Raw genomic sequence first — 16,816 nt, 5'->3', positions numbered from 1 at the left:
AAGGGAATTCGCAAAAATGCTGTTTGTGTACTACAGTTCAGCATTCAACACCATAATTCCCTCCACGCTTACTTCTAAGTTGGAGGTCCTAGGACTCAGCCTGCCGCTGTGTCAATGGATCTCCAACTTCTTGACAGACCACTATCCTTACAGTTGGGCAAACACACCTCATCCACTCTCACCCTCAGCACTGGAGCTCCCCAGGGTTGTGTTCTAAACCCCCTGCTGTACTCACTGTACCGCTTAACATCAACGGGACCCCAGTGGAGAGAGTGGACAGTTTCCGGTACCTAGGTATTCACATTACACAGGAACTGTCTTGGTCCTGTCACATCAACACCCTGGTGAAGAAGGCACGGCAGCGTCTGCACCATCTGAGACGCTTAAGGGACTTTAAACTACCCTCTCAGGTGCTAAGGACCTTTTACACTTGCACCACTGAGAGCGTCCTGACGACCGGCATCACTTCCTGGTTCTGAAACAGCACCATGCAGGACAGGCACAGCACAGTGCACTTTATACCACACCGTACCGCACATGAACACTTTAAGGACAATTACTAAATCACTTTAATTTATTACTCTCAATATCTACCATATGCATCTATGTATATACATACATTTTCACATATATTTTCATATATTATATATAGTTCATACTTTTTATTTATCTACCTTCTTTTGGTTTTATTTTTATCCTTAATTTCATTCCTTTTAATGCTTGAATGCAGGACAGATGTAAAAGCATTTCACTGCATGTAGTACTCTGTATGTATGTGTATGTGACAAATAAAATATGATTTGATTTGATCTTTACTGGCCTGCACAGAATCTTGACCTCAACCCAATAGAACACATTTAGGATGAATTAGAGCAGAGACTGTGATCCAGGTCTTCTCATTCAACATCAGAGTCTGACTTCACAAATGTGCTTCTGGAAAAATGGTCAAAAATTCCCATGACCACACTCCTAAACGTTGTGAAAACGCCTTCCAAGAAGAGTTGAAGCTGTTATAGCTGCAAAGGGCACCATCATATTGGATTAAGAATTGGATGTTACCCAAGATAATTTGCATTTGAAGGCAGACTAGCGAACACTCTTGGCAATATAGTGTATATATATATATATATATATATACACACACACACACACACACACACACACACACACACACACACACACACACACACACAAACAAAGTTGCTGTGTTTCAAGCAGTAAAAAATAAAAATAAAGAATTTGAGTTTGACCAAATAGGGCCAAATTGTGATGGCAAGATGACTGGGTCAGAGCATCTCCAATACTGCAGCTCTTGTGGGTTGTTTCTTGTCAGCAGTGGTCAATATTTATCAAAAGTGGTCCAAGGAAGGAACAGGGTGAACCAGCGAGAAGGTTAAGGGGCGGACGTAGGGAGTGAAGGTTGACACGTGTGGACACATCCATCCTCAAACTGCTGAAGCAGCTAATGCTTGATAGGTCAGAACTGTTTTAGCAGTTAAAGGGGACCAACACAGTATATATATATATATATATATATATATATATATATATATATATATATATATATATATATATATATATATATATATATATATAAATGACTTCACAGTTCAGTCACACAGAGGGCTTGGTTGTAAGGATTTTTATTGATTTAATTTAATTTCATTGGATTCCATTAGATTTTTCAAACATTTGTGTCATTTTAAAGATTGATTTATTTGAAGCCTCAGTAAAAGGTTTCACTCTGCCATATTTATATGCGACACACTAAGGCGGAGCTCGAGCTCGCCGTGTAAACGGGCTGCGTCTCAAATATATCCGCAGGTTACTACACGGAGGGAACACATCACTCTATAGCCTATACGAAGCTCACTTATACAGGGAGTAGGGAGTCATTTGGGACGTCGACGTATCCCTTTAACTTGATTACGCTCGGAAATCGCGGGATGCTGCTCCGCTGTGGAACAGGTTAGAGTTTTGGGGTTGTTGCGGTTAATTTTGTGAGTGCAAGCATTCGTTGATCACGTGATCGTCGTCGTGCGGGATAATGCGATTTGCGCGCACGCGTATGCGTATGCGCGATGCACGACGTGTGCGGGATTGTAGGCGTGCTCGCTTTGCGTGCAATATATTGTACATATACCTAGTATGCAATATAGCGTGTGAGCTGTTGAGGGTTTGGGGCCTTGCCCAAGGGCCCAGCACTGGCATTACTGGTGCATTACTGGTGCACACGAGGCTTGTTAATGTAAACAACCTCTGGGTTACTGATCATGAGGTCTGGGGTTCATGTATTATCTCCTGACATGTCTGTCTATGCATAATCTTTGCACAGTATGCTATATATTATTATAAATACCACATATTATTACCTACTGCACCTTCTGTACATTATTCACCCTCTACCCTGTATATATGGGCCTCATACCCTATTTATCTTACTGCTAATTATTGTAAAAAAAGGCCACTTATGCACTTCTGGTTAGATGCTAACTGCATTTTATACATACATACATACATGTACCTTGCACAATAAAAATAAAGTTGAATCTAATCTTAATTTGCACTATACCAAACTGTATTATATTAAAATCAAGTTGCCATGGTTTTCCCCTTTTTGTGAATTGTTTCATAATATTTGAGTTATCCTCGACTATACATAAATGTGTAGTCAGGATAACTCAAATATTATAACTCAAATATTATACAGTCTTATACAGTCATTTGAGATTATGGAACAATCTCAAATGACTGTAAAAGACTGTAGAAAGGACATTACTCATAATCTTACACTCCAGGGCTCATGTTAGTTCTCTCTCTCCAGTGTTCTGTATTGTTGAAAGATTTATAATCACACTCTTGATGTCACCCAAATGAGGATGGGTTCCCTTTTTGAGTCTGGTTCCTCTCAAGGTTTCTTCCTCATAACATCTAAGGGAGATTTTCCTTGCCACAGTCACCATGGCTGCTCATCAGGGATAAATACACACCATTCACTTTAACTGTTAAATTCTGTAAAGCTGCTTTGAGACAATGTGAAACGCGCTATAGAAATAAACTTGACTTGACATGACTTGACTTGTACTGTAGTCAAAACAGATTTATCAGGTCTTGCCTATTGTTGACTCTTAGTCGTATCATGTATTGCGGTTGGGCACCATGTAGTCGTAAAAGGATTCCTCATAACATTTTAAAGCCATAATGTACTGAACATACTGAACAAGAATATGTGCACATTTTGGAGACCACAAAGACCACACGGCAGACAGGATTTGCATTTATACTATACTGTATTGCCTGTGCAGCGCAACATCTGAAACAATCAAAAAATATACAGTGAATTATATTAAAACACAATATAGCTTTTAGAGGTGTATTGGTTCACAAAATTCACGGTTGGGGACGTACCTCGGTTTCAGTACGGTTAGGGAGAAGGAAATGCAAAACATAAAACGGCTTGTGTTTTTTATATAAACGTAGTTTGTTATTAGCATTTGCGAACAATTTTTTTTACTACTTGGTTAAATAATGTATTAAATAATATTTTGTACAATTCTATACAAATAAAATAGAATAAATCTAATAAATGCAGTACACTTTTTTATTTTTATTTACATTTTTAATTGAGTAATCAATTAGATTGGCACAAATTAAAAATGTAAAAAAAAAAAATTAAAAGATTTTAATATATAGCTTACATTTGTTAGACCCCAGCTGGACATAAAACGATAAAGAATCCAAGAAACCAAGAAGTGGCTAGCGGCTAACACTGGCGCTATTGATTCGTTAGCGTTTTCATGCGTGCGCAAAACTAAGCTAATTTTCAGTATGGAGTGAATTGTTGTGTATGTTTTCAAGTTTAATAATAATAAAAAAATGCCCTCAAAGTGCGAGGCGGAGACTAAACAAACTTGCAGTCACTTAATACGTTCCTGAGGGAATTCAGATTTTGTTTTGCACATAAAAGAGGATTTCATTTAGTACATGTGTAATGCGCTGCCAAGATGCTCCTGTGTCGGTCATGAAAAGTGAATCTTAAATCTGTCACAGGAGTGTTTGGATTTATTCACGCATGTTAGAAATATTTATTAAAAGCTTCTTTCTTTTTTTTTTATATAAATACAGCATTATCATTAAAGCTGTATATTAATTTATTGAGAGAAAAAATGGTATTTCTGTGTAAAATCAGATATTACACCCCCATATAACCAAAATGGCATGATCCTCCTTTCATAACACCCCTGTGAAGATTCGACTGTGTATTAGTACATTATAAAAAACCACCTAGTCTTTATTAGGCCTTAGAATTGGGTAAATACAACCTCAGCAACACGGCATATTTCATTGTGTCTATTTATTAAATTTTATTAATAAAAATAAAGCCAAAATGAGAAATGTTCTGTATGACTTTATCAGTCTCTCACATCCTTATAGAGGAATGTTGGCTTGACTTTACAGTGGTGCTTCAGTTTATTGAGGTTTCTGGGCAGTTGTTTATGCACAGCTCTTTTAATGCCTTCCACAACATTTCATTCTGGTTGAGGTCCGACCCTTTGACTGGGAGAATGCAGCACCTTGATTCTGTTTGTTATTTCTTTTTACACGCCATTCTTTTGTAGATTTGCTGTTGTGCTTGATGCCTGGTCTAATTTCAGCCAAGCTGTAGCTGTCAGACAGATGGCCTCACATTTGACTCCAGAATATTTTGGTATACAGAGAAGTTAATTGCCAACTCATTGCCTGCATGGTGCCCAGGCTGCAAAATGAATTCAAACCATCACCTCTCCACCGCTCGACAGCTGATATAGTGTGTTTAATTGAAGAACAGTCTCATCTGACATATTCTTTTGGTTTGTTCAGATGCAACCCATGCTCTTTTAAGAGAGATGACACTTTACGTGTTAAGTGTTTTTCCAATTTTACTGTCATGAAGATTTGAAATGCTATCTGAGGCCTGTAGAGACTGAGATGCAACTCTGGGTTTTTTGTCTTTGAACATTGCACGGACTGACCTTGAGGTAAATTGGCTGGGACATTCAATCCTGGGAAGTTTGGCAGCTGCCGTGAATGTTTTCTACTCTTAAATAATCGTACTCGCTCCACTGTAGAACGGTGACCTTTAAATTGTTTGGAAACGGCCTTATAACCATTCTCAGAGTGATGTCTTTCCTCCATGGCTTAGTGTTAGCACACACTGGAATCCTTCAAAACAACAAACTCTTTATAGTATATACAGTGCCTTGCGAAAGTATTCGGCCCCCTTGAACTTTGCGACCTTTTGCCACATTTCAGGTTTCAAACATAAAGATATAAAACTGTAATTTTTTTGTGAAGAATCAATAACAAGTGGGACACAATCATGAAGTGGAACGAAATTTATTGGATATTTCAAACTTTTTTAACAAATAAAAAACTGAAAAATTGGGCGTGCAAAATTATTTAGCTCCCTTACTTTCAGTGCAGCAAACTCTCTCCAGAAGTTCAGTGAGGATCTCTGAATGATCCAATGTTGACCTAAATGACTAATGATGATAAATAGAATCCACCTGTGTGTAATCAAGTCTCCGTATAAATGCACCTGCACTGTGATAGTCTCAGAGGTCCGTTTAAAGCGCAGAGAGCATCATGAAAAACAAGGAACACACCAGGCAGGTCCGAGATACTGTTGTGGAAAAGTTTAAAGCCGGATTTGGATACAAAAAGATTTCCCAAGCTTTAAACATCCCAAGGAGCACTGTGCAAGCGATAATATTGAAATGGAAGGAGTATCAGACCACTGCAAATCTACCAAATCTACCTGGCCGTCCCTCTAAACTTTCAGCTCATACAAGGAGAAGACTGATCAGAGATGCAGCCAAGAGGCCCATGATCACTCTGGATGAACTGCAGAGATCTACAGCTGAGGTGGGAGACTCTGTCCATAGGACAACAATCAGTCATATACTGCAGAAATCTGGCCTTTATGGAAGACTGGCAAGAAGAAAGCCATTTTTTAAAGATATCCATAAAAAGTGTGGTTTAAAGTTTGCCGCAAGCCACCTGGGAGACACACCAAACATGTGGAAGAAGGTGCTCTGCTCAGATGAAACCTTTTTGGCAACAATGCAAAACGTTAAGTTGGGCGTTAAAGCAACACAGCTCATCACCCTGAACACACCATCCCCACTGTCAAACATGGTGGTGGCAGCATCATGGTTTGGGGCTGCTTTTCTTCAGCAGGGACAGGGAAGATGGTTAAAATTGATGGGAAGATGGATGGAGCCAAATACAGGACCATTCTGGAAGAAAACCTGATGGAGTCTGCAAAAGACCTGAGACTGGGACGGAGATTTGTCTTCCAACAAGACAATGATCCAAAACATAAAGCAAAATCTACAATGGAATGGTTCACAAATAAACATATCCAGGTGTTAGAATGGCCAAGTCAAAGTCCAGACCTGAATCCAATCGAGAATCTGTGGAAAGAACTGAAAACTGCTGTTCACAAATGCTCTCCATCCAACCTCACTGAGCTCGAGCTGTTTTGCAAGGAGGAATGGGCAAAAATTTCAGTCTCTCGATGTGCAAAACTGATAGAGACATACCCCAAGCGACTTACAGCTGTAATCGCAGCAAAAGGTGGCGCTACAAAGTATTAACTTAAGGGGGCTGAATAATTTTGCACGCCCAATTTTTCCGTTTTTTATTTGTTAAAAAAGTTTGAGATATCCAATAAATTTCGTTCCACTTCATGATTGTGTCCCACTTGTTGTTGATTCTTCACAAAAAATTACAGTTTTATATCTTTATGTTTGAAGCCTGAAATGTGGTAAAAGGTCGCAAAGTTCAAGGGGGCCGAATACTTTCGCAAGGCACTGTACAAGTGGTCATGCTGATGATCAATTAATCAAGGGCATTTGATTAATAGCATGTGGATGTTACTTATCCTAATAATTCATATGAAAGCAAGAAGGATGTAATTAGTTTTTCACACAAATTGTCCCCAATTTTGGCTTATTATTGTCATGTGGTTTTGTTTATCTGAGGTATTTTTTTTATACATAAAACCATCGAATATAAAGAGGCTGTACGTCACATGACTGTATAAACTATACACTTGGGCAGGAGTTTTGGCCAGGTTCTGCTTTGGACTCGGAGGCATTTCTAGGAACTGTAGGGGATGTGGCATGTCATTATTTTCAATGTGAGTGATCCATCTGTGTATTAGAATGATTTTGCCTGATTTTCTAAGCCCCCCAAAGGTAGAGATAATAATGAATTAGCTCTGAAGGACTGCCTGATGCGAGAAGGTGACAGTTCCACAGTTCAAGGAGAGCCCAATTTCTTAGAGAGATCCATGTGTTTGATAAAATCTACTGGGTAACAAAAAGGTGCTAATGAATTAATGTTGATGAAAAAAAAACAAGAGTACACTTGGTAATAAAAGGATGTAAAGTTGCTTCTCAACTGTAGAGCCTCAACCCCTGGTGAGCAACCCTGAGGATATTGCTTACAGAACTAGCATTTAGAAAGGAGTATGGTTCAGCAGGGGGAGCCCATCCTCCTCTGGCTAGAATTGGAAACTGGGAACAATGACTTCACTGAGGATAAAAATTCTCATTTTGGCTGGAAATAACAGCTCCTTAACAGTTCCATTGACTGTGAATAGAACAATATTTGGAATGGAGTGGGACATGAGGATGTAGCAGGCAGGGGATTCACATTGGCAACAGAGCTGTGTATTTAATTTATTTATTGTTGGTCACTTATCAGCTTTACGCCATTCAGAGCTAGTAAGCACACACATACGCACACACATTCACACAAACTAAAGAAAAATCAATTGCACCTTCCTGTTGTTTAGCTCAGTTTTATCTCAAGTCAAAGCAGATACAGGCAGCTCAGTCAATCTTTGGCATTGGCACCCTGCTGAGAAGGAAAATAAGCACATTAATAGGCTGCCATTAACCATACACAGATATAGACAATCGCTAATTATCTGATTATTCTTTATAACACAGCAAGCCATTAACTGGACCTGCACAGACACAGTGGCTAAAGATGAAGCTTGGTCATGCCGGTTGGTTGATTGGTGAAAATGCAGTTCTTGTGGGCTTCATTATGTCCTGGATGAGATCAATAAGTTGCAGATTTTACAGATGCTGTAGTGGAACTCGGATAGACTAGGAGTGGTGGATGTCTGACTTTTTTTTTAGCTTGATCACAGTAGCTTTTGGTTCAGGAGGTGACAGCTGGTAGAGCATTCATATGTAAGTGATTGGGATGAACAGGGGGAGGGGTTTCACATGAATGGGGGAGGGATTAGGAATGAATAAAGAGGCATGGGATCTGTGAGAGAGAGAGATATGTTATGAATGGGGGGAGCGATGTGATGAATGATGAAGGTGAAATATGTGAAGAGAGTTTGTCGTAAATTAGAGAGGGGGTTGGGGTGAGTGAAGAGATGGGATGAGTCAGGATAGGGGGTGGGATGGATAGAAGAAATAGTGAATACGCAAAGTTAATTATGCTATTAATTGTTGCTCCTTCATGAACACCATGTAGTGTTTTTAAATTTTTTGGAATTTAAACTCAGATTCATTTGTATGCAGAAGTTCATTTTTATGTAGAGATCAGCTCTATCCTGATATAATCCTAATTCTTAAGATTTTAAGATGACCGGATTCGCTCTAAAAAGCTGAATTTTTCGATCGAATTGATGGAAGGAATTCTGAGAGGAAACTTCCTGATGGTCATTTGATTCTTGAGAGGCAATTTTGTATTGACGTCCAAGCTTGATGTGGCTCATATTGAAGTCACCGAGTGAACTGGCAATGATTGATTGATTATGGTATAATTATGGTGATTAATGGGAAATTGCCTATATCTATTAAATGTCTGTTCCAAAAACCCTAAATGTTTGGCCAGCTAAATTTGTGACTTACTTTGATAGGGTTCATTTTGGCATTCCAAATATCACCTGATGCCATTCTGTGATGTCCTTCTGTCAACCCATTTTATATAAAAAATGATTTCTGTTAGTACTGCTTTTCACAGTTCTGCCAATGAGTCTGACCAAGTCTAAAGCCTGTACAATCTGGTTTGATGCTACATTTGTTTACATGTGCAGGCCTTGCCTAAAGGATACAGAGATGTCAGAGAAATCGTACGAATCCAATGCCATATGTCCATCAGCCTCATGTTCCAGCTCACCATATTGCCTCAGCAGATGGGGAATAAGCATGCGTTTCAAATTCAAGCCAGGCATTTCATCTGGGAAATTGAAAAATTGCAGAGATGTGATTTATTTCCTACTTCTATCTGGTTGCGAGTGCAACGATTATATATGCTTATGTATAATATTATATTCTTTGTGCTTGTTTAGACTGTTTCTTTCTAATTAGAGTTAACAATGCATTAAAAACCCAAAAGGGAAACCAAAATGTATAATTTATTGTTGTTGAAGGGCTTCATATATGCAGTGTTGGGCAAAGATACATCAAAATGTAATTTTGAAATAAAATACCAAATACTTTACTTAACTTTAAGTGTGTCAAAATAAACCTACAAAATACAGCAGCCACACCATGTATCAAAATAAACTACTCTATTTTTGTATTTTCAAAAAAGCGTGAAAGTTTTTCGCAAACTTTCTATTTGATCTACTGTATGCCTTCACCATTACACTACTCAGTCGATTAAATAAGCAATTTTTGATAGCAACAGCTATTCTGGTGGAGTCACGCAATAAATCTGACATATGCTACCAGTTAACAGATCAAATATTTACATACATTTCCCTGTGATTTCCCAGGTGAAGGTTAGTTTTGAAGTAACCAACAGTTTATTGTTTAACAGTTTGTGAATGACTTATAATTGTACCCTAATTTAGTTACTTGGTTTTTGGAAACAATGGGCTACGTTACATCAGAAACACTGACTCAATGACAAACAAGTCATTCATAATAAGACGACTGATGGCACCTGTATTCATACTGTAGCAACTAGTTTCTAACTAATTAATCATTTAATTATTACTTATACATAGAATAATATATTATATCATTCATGCAATGGTATGCGAAATCATTATCCTACTAAACACTACTTCAATCAGGGGCACAAAATTCGGCAATCAAATATTTATTTATCAATTATTGGACACTTATTTGAAAGCTGGCAGCCTGCACGTGTCTTACCTTCACCACCTTCTTCCATATGGATCAATTTTCAGGTTCTAATCTCAACAAGTCTGGGCAAACTACTGAGTAGGCACCAATCAGAGGCCGCATTTTTATGATGTCACCATGTAAACGTCTTACAAAGTATTTTATAGTATTTTATAACTACAAATATACAAAACACTTAAGTATTTTGATACAAAATATGAAGCCATTTTCATCAATCCTATCAAATAGAAAAACCTATTTTATATTTGAAATACGTATTTAAAATACAGTGCAACCTCGATACTCTCAGGGGTTACGTTCTATGACCCCTCGCAAGTAACAAAAAATCGTAAGGTTTTGACTCTCTCCTTTTGATGGTCCCTTTTCCAATGGGAATTGTACATGTACTGTACTGTAAACTCAACTAAAAATAGGAAATATTTGTCATAAATGTTTTATTTACTCATTTAAATGAATAATACAATAATATATAGTTTTTCAAACATTTTGATGTAATATTTTAGTACAAACTCTGTTTTGAAATGTTACTCGGAACTTTCGAGCCACTCACGGCTTCTCGCGACCTTTCAGATTTTTCACGATTTACTCTTAGTCCGGTTCCAAATGAAAAGTCCCGAACTATTGAGGTCGCGAGTGTCATGGTCGCGAGTATCGAGGATCCACTGTACATGTATCATAAATACTGCCCATCCCTGCATATATGCATTATTACACATACTGTACATTATAAAAAACCAACAAAAATGAAACTAATCTTAATCATGTCTATTAAGTAGAGATTATGGACTTTGAAATTAATTAACGCCTGCATAAAAACTTTGGTATAACCAATTTTTTGGGGGTGGTACCAGCAAGTGTCATTTGTGTATCAAGACCTTAAGAACTGTTAATATATGATAGTTGTGAACACATTACATCATAATTGTTTTGGGTCAACTGTAATTAAAAGAAATCATGTGGAAGAGTGGAAAACCATGCAAAGGCCACGCCCACCTTTTGTTGAGACTCACAAAATCAGTAGCACTACCACTTTTACTAACAGAAGCAAATTATTTGATGACAGCATAGATTTTCACTTATGTTTTAGGGACACTTATACATTGCAATTTTCCTCTTCTCCTTCATGATCATTTGCTGAATTTCTACCTTTTTTCCGATTTGAATTTTACTGTCTCTCGGCACTGTTGTCATTTTCCTGTCACAGATGTACATCACATGAAAAGGCAAGTCTGCAGTGAGTCATTTATCTGCTTGTTTGGGAAGGAGACGAGAAGTGCTGCAAATGGAGAATGGAGGCTCAGGACACATGGTTGGTTTGGAAAGCTCCTAATAATTAATAATCACATTTGTTTTTTTTATTATGGGAAACAGGACCTCATATTATAAGCTTGTTTTTGATTTCTTGTGTACCGTTTGCTTGCTTCATTATTTGTAGGTGGACTTGCTATTTGGTTGAAGGAAAGCGAAAATAGCACAGCGCAACTATTTCTGTCAGTGTTGTTGATTCACAAATAGTCCAATGAATCACCATTTTCACTGCCTGAGAATCTAAGAATTTTCTTAGATTCCATTTTATTCTAGGATTTTTTTCTTCACATACAATAGTTTGACAAATTCAACTCCAGCAATTGGTGAAACAGTTGAATTCAGTCCTAAGTTCCAGTTATTATAAGTCAGTTTGTATGTGTTCTGTTATGAGGTAACAATCCCTAAACACATCCAGGATCCCCAGTTTCACACTGGTACTGAGCCATACGGTGTCCTCCTGCTTCCCAAAAACATGCTGGTAGATGGGTGGGCTAGACTAAGTTAGTAAATGTATATAGTGCCATGCAGTTGACTGGTGTCTTGCACCTAGTGTTCTGGGTATCTTGACCAGGATAAATCCTTACTGAAGATGAATGAATGAGTTTTATGATTTCGAAGGTGTAAATTACTAACAGGAGATCTGATGAAGCTCCTCAGATGACCATCTTCAAGATTCTAACTTAAGTCACCATGTCACCATTACTATTGCTGGGCATAGGACAGTTCAGTTCTGAAACACCCAGAATGTGTTTTTTTGTTATTTGATTAAGAAATTTATACCTAAACTGTATGACATTTTTTTTTCTAGATGACCGATCCAGTCACCTTAAACGTTGGTGGTCATTTATACACCACCTCTTTATCTACTCTTCAGCGTTACCCAGACTCTATGTTGGGTGCCATGTTTCGTGGTGATTTTCCCACAGCACAAGATGCCCGGGGAAACTTCTTCATAGACCGTGACGGCCCACTGTTCCGTTACATCCTGAATTTTCTGAGGACTTCAGAACTGACTCTTCCATATGATTTCAAAGAGACAGAGCTTTTGCGCAAAGAAGCAGATTTCTATCAGATAGAGCCGCTAATCCAGTGTTTAAATGACACAAAACCTTTATATCCCTTGGACACCTTTGAGCAGGTGGTGGAACTTTCCAGTATTCGAAAGTTGTCCAAGTACTCAAATCCGGTTGCTGTCATTATTACCCAAGTCACCATCACCACCAAAGTGCACAGTTTGCTGGAGGGCATTTCTAACAGCTTTACACGCTGGAACAAACACATGATGGATACTCGTGATTTTCAGATATCCTTCACCTTTGGACCTTGTGACTACCAGCAGGAGGTGGCACTTAGGGTGCACCTTGTGGAATACATCTCCAAGCAGGGATTTACTATCAGGAATGCACGGGTACATCACATAAACGAGAGGGCCAATGAGAACACTGTAGAGCACCATTGGACCTTTTGCAGGTTGGCGCGCAAACTTGAGGACTGAATTCTTGATGAGTTGGACTGAGTGGTTCTCAAAGATCAGTCAGGGTTTTTTTTTTCGTTTATTTTAATTTTGAAAGAAAGTTCTCATAAATGTAAAACATTTAAATATTGGGATTGTGTTAATTTTACTGATAAATGGCTCCATGCCTTCAAACATTTTTGAATGGCCTTGTCTTGTTGCTCATATATTCTAGCTTAATCTTCAGCCTTTGCAGTTTCATCCCATCGTTAATCAATTTTGTGTCACCCTTTTGTGCTGATCAATATTTCATATTTTTGTCCCCGATGAAGGTAAAAGCGAATGCGATCATCCATTAATGCTAGAACATGCTCTTATGCCAAATACACAGAAAAATAAGTACTGATCACGAGGAAACAATGATCGTTATGTTAAGATCAAGAGAGAATTAAGTCGTGATCACGAGAAAACAAGGAAAAAAAATAATAGGGTGCATGGCCTCTGAGGACTTTTGTGTATTAATCGACGGACATGTTAATAATGTAATAATTAAATCGGAACTGCACACTTTGCGAGATAAATAGATAATGAATTGCATGAATTTAAGTCGTTTTCCAGCTATTTGTTTTCATTCGTGTTGTCAGACTGCTCACACCTCACACACTCCCAACAATCTGGGCATTCGTGTGAATCCTTCACTTCTCTAAGCCAAGACAAATCTGACATTTGTGTAATTATTATTATTATTTTTTTAAGGCTTACCACACTTGCTAACTCCGTGTGATAACAATCTAGCAGGCGAGGTTATGTCTAATCAGAACTTTTTTCCGGATTTCTTCAGCAATCTGCGGCATGACTGACAGCATTTTGGGTCCTGCCCTAATGCTGCATATAAACAAAGGATAAAACCAGCATTAGTAAAACAAATTATTTACAAATCACGCTTTTACTATTCAGGATGAGATCAGCAAAGAAAAATCTGGTGTCTGAAGTTTGTACTGGAGTTGTACAAGGCGAGTGTAACTAGAAAGTAAGGGAAGCTTATATCTGCATACCTTATCATCTAGATCCACCTCAACATATATATTCTTTTCTATGACTTCTAATTCTAATGGGTTCTATTTTGTACATCTTTTTGCTGAATTTTTTTTTATAAAAGGACTTTTATTATTATTAGTTTATTTTTTTTTTATTATTAAAATTATTTTCTTAATTTTGTATAAATAGTGATTGTGTATGTTGATCTTTTGTATGATACTGTATATTATAAAAGCATGATTGCATGTTTCGGAATAAATGTATGAACCGATTCTTGAGGCTCATGCAGGACGAATAAACCTGCATGCACTTTTTGGAAATTAGGGACTATTGACAAACGGTGGGTTTTAGCCTCATTTTCACAGTATCCTTTCATGTACACTTGTCATCCTTTCGTTCCGGATTCTGCCTCTTTCTTACCCTTATGTCACTATTACATACACATCATATAACTATGGCAATAACTGCAAATTCTGTGCAAGTAATAAGTAGTAAGTGTGGTATATGCCACAACTGTAAAAACATGTTTGCCTTATTTAATGGCTGGGACAGTTATGATGTCAATAATGTTAATCTAGACAAACTTTTGATTAGTAATTTACTAGTAATATGCAATATATATATATATAAACACGCAGCTCAATAAACACAGCAGGATTGGAATTTGTTCAGCTAAGCTTTACAGAAAATGTATATAACGATTATATGTATATAACGTTTTTTTTTTTTTTATAGCTCAGGAAAAGATTGTTCAGTTGCTAACGTGTAGGTCACATTTGAATGTACTACTCAATGATTTCATTATTTTGTTACAAGACTTGTGAACTTTTGAATTTGTGTGACACGATAACTTTGGAATTGGAAAAGATCGTCTGAAATGGTATCGAAATGGTAACTGAACACAGAGCAATTTATTTGCCTTTAGCCTTTAGCAGGATGTTTCTATTGCTACATATGTGTAAAATTGGATGTTTTAGTAAGAGCATGGTTTTGTTTGTTCCAAAAAAGAGCCAAAGTTACAGATTTTCATTAGATTTCGAAAATGAATGTCGTTTACTTTCTAGATTTCAGATCACTCGAATGACTGAACACTGTTAAGCAGGAAGCAAAACCAAACGTATTAAAATGATCAGGTTCAGCATGGCTATGTTCCATATGATAGTTATGAGTAGTTACTGAACCGCCATTTTCAGACTTTACACCACTGCATTGAATAATCTCAGGTTCTTCAAAAGTACACCAATTAATTGGGGCTGCCAATAGTAATTTATAAAATAAATAAATATGTATCATTGATGGGACTTTAAAAGACTGAATGCTTCATGTCTTTTATACAGTATATAATCAAATGTTTGTAGACACCTGACCATCACAGCCATATGTGCTTTTTGACCATCTCATTCCAAAATTAGTTTCCGTTTGCTGTTTCAATAAGCGTCACTCTCCTAGGAAGGCTTTCCAAAAAAATTTTGGAGCATGGCTATGTACCAATTCAGCCACAGGAGCATTAATTGGGGTTAGGTACTGATTTTGGATGAGGAGGTGTAAGTTGCAGTTGGACTTCCAGTTCATCCCAAAGGTGTTCAGTGGGATTGAGGTCATGGCTTTGTGCCATTCAGGTTCTTTTACTTTAGCCTCGAAATATTATGCCTTCATATACACTTTGTGCACAGGAACATGTTTGGAGCCTTGTTTACAATATTGCTATACCATCCCTAAAAACAAAAATCCTATACAATTCTGTGCTTCCAAGTTGTATCAATATAGAAAAGAACCATATATGGGGGAAATGGTCAAGTATACACAAGCATTTGGCTTTATAGTGTTTCTATATGAAAATATCTGTTTTTATACTAAATGTGTACAGACGCTCCCCACATTACGAAAATTCACTTTACAAACTTTCGCAGATATGAACAAACCTGTCCTCAAAGTGAAATTTGTTCGGAGTCGAAAAAATTCAAAACAGAGGAGAACCGCAGCTAGCTAGTCGTCGACCGTAGCGAGTCTACATGATGCGCACTGGACTCGGGCGAATGTATTTTTACAAGTGACATTTTTAAAATTATTATTATTTTTTTTTTTTTTTAATTTAATACAAAATATTGTATACAGTATTCCGATTATTTCAATTTGTTTGAGCATATTTTATTGTTTATTTGATAGTATTTATAGCTCTTACATCATTAGGAGATATACGTAGTCAATAACGAACACAGTAACAACTTACGAACAAATTCACAGTACGAACGGTCGTTCGGAAGGTGGGGAGCGTCTGTACTCTCGTTTTTGAAGTACATTTTATGTCTTTAAAAAATGTACTGTCAGCTTAGACCAGTCTGGTGATTCTCCTCAACTTTCTCCTCAGTAGTCTTAGCAGGGTTGCCATTAACTGCATGCAAACCCTCTACTTGCAGAATTGTTTCTGTTCGTTTTTTGCAGTATTCTGTGTAAATATTAGAACCTGTTGTTTGTACAATCCCTTGGTGATCAGCGGTTTCTGACATACTGAAACCAGCCCACCTGGCACCAACATCCATGCAACAGTTAAAGTCACAGAGATCACATTTTTGCTTAATGTTTAATGTTAAAATGAACTACATCTTTGACCTGTATCTGCATGATTTTTCTGCATTGTGCTCCTGCACCTGATTATCTGAATGGATGTCTACATAAATGTGAAAGTGTACAGATGTTTCTAATAAAGTTGTTGTCTGATGAGTGTCCAATAAGATTATCTATAATAAATATAGCATGCTCTGCCGCTGTGAACAAACTACAGTCGCAGGTCCATGGCTCAATGACGGTATTTGCAGCAGTGCAGCACCCTGCATTTTATTCTTCATCC

At 37.5% G+C, this 16,816-nt stretch overlaps 1 protein-coding gene across 3 annotated transcripts; it reads left to right on the top strand.

Annotated features, from left to right (window-relative positions):
• The first annotated feature begins 1,824 nt into the window (after positions 1 to 1,824).
• Positions 1,825 to 14,209, top strand: kctd6a (potassium channel tetramerization domain containing 6a). Of its 3 annotated transcripts, XM_083534583.1 has the most exons (4): positions 1,825 to 1,968; positions 11,374 to 11,400; positions 11,433 to 11,478; positions 12,286 to 14,209. In XM_083534583.1, exons 3-4 carry the CDS (start codon positions 11,452 to 11,454, stop codon positions 12,970 to 12,972), a joined length of 714 nt encoding a protein of 237 aa, XP_083390709.1. In that variant the 5' UTR covers positions 1,825 to 1,968; positions 11,374 to 11,400; positions 11,433 to 11,451; the 3' UTR covers positions 12,973 to 14,209. The 3 variants fall into 3 exon arrangements, with proteins under 3 accessions (XP_083390709.1, XP_083390708.1, XP_083390710.1); XM_083534582.1 differs by having other exon boundaries at positions 11,374 to 11,478; XM_083534584.1 differs by having other exon boundaries at positions 11,374 to 11,482.
• Positions 14,210 to 16,816: the final 2,607 nt, after the last annotated feature.

The sequence above is a fragment of the Silurus aristotelis genome (genome assembly GCF_946808225.1).
Source record: "Silurus aristotelis genome assembly, chromosome: 28".
In the NCBI taxonomy this organism is placed as follows: Eukaryota; Metazoa; Chordata; class Actinopteri; order Siluriformes; family Siluridae; genus Silurus; species Silurus aristotelis.
The sequence above is the reverse complement of the archived record's forward strand: the minus strand, read 5'-3'. Positions and strand labels throughout refer to the sequence as shown.

Bases quoted from the DNA above. Each gene is read 5' to 3' on its own strand.
- kctd6a (XM_083534583.1), top strand. From the start codon at position 11,452: ATGGAGAATGGAGGCTCAGGACACATG. The intron at 11,479-12,285 runs GTTGGTTTGGAA...TTTTTTTTCTAG, and splicing joins ATGGAGGCTCAGGACACATG to ATGACCGATCCAGTCACCTT.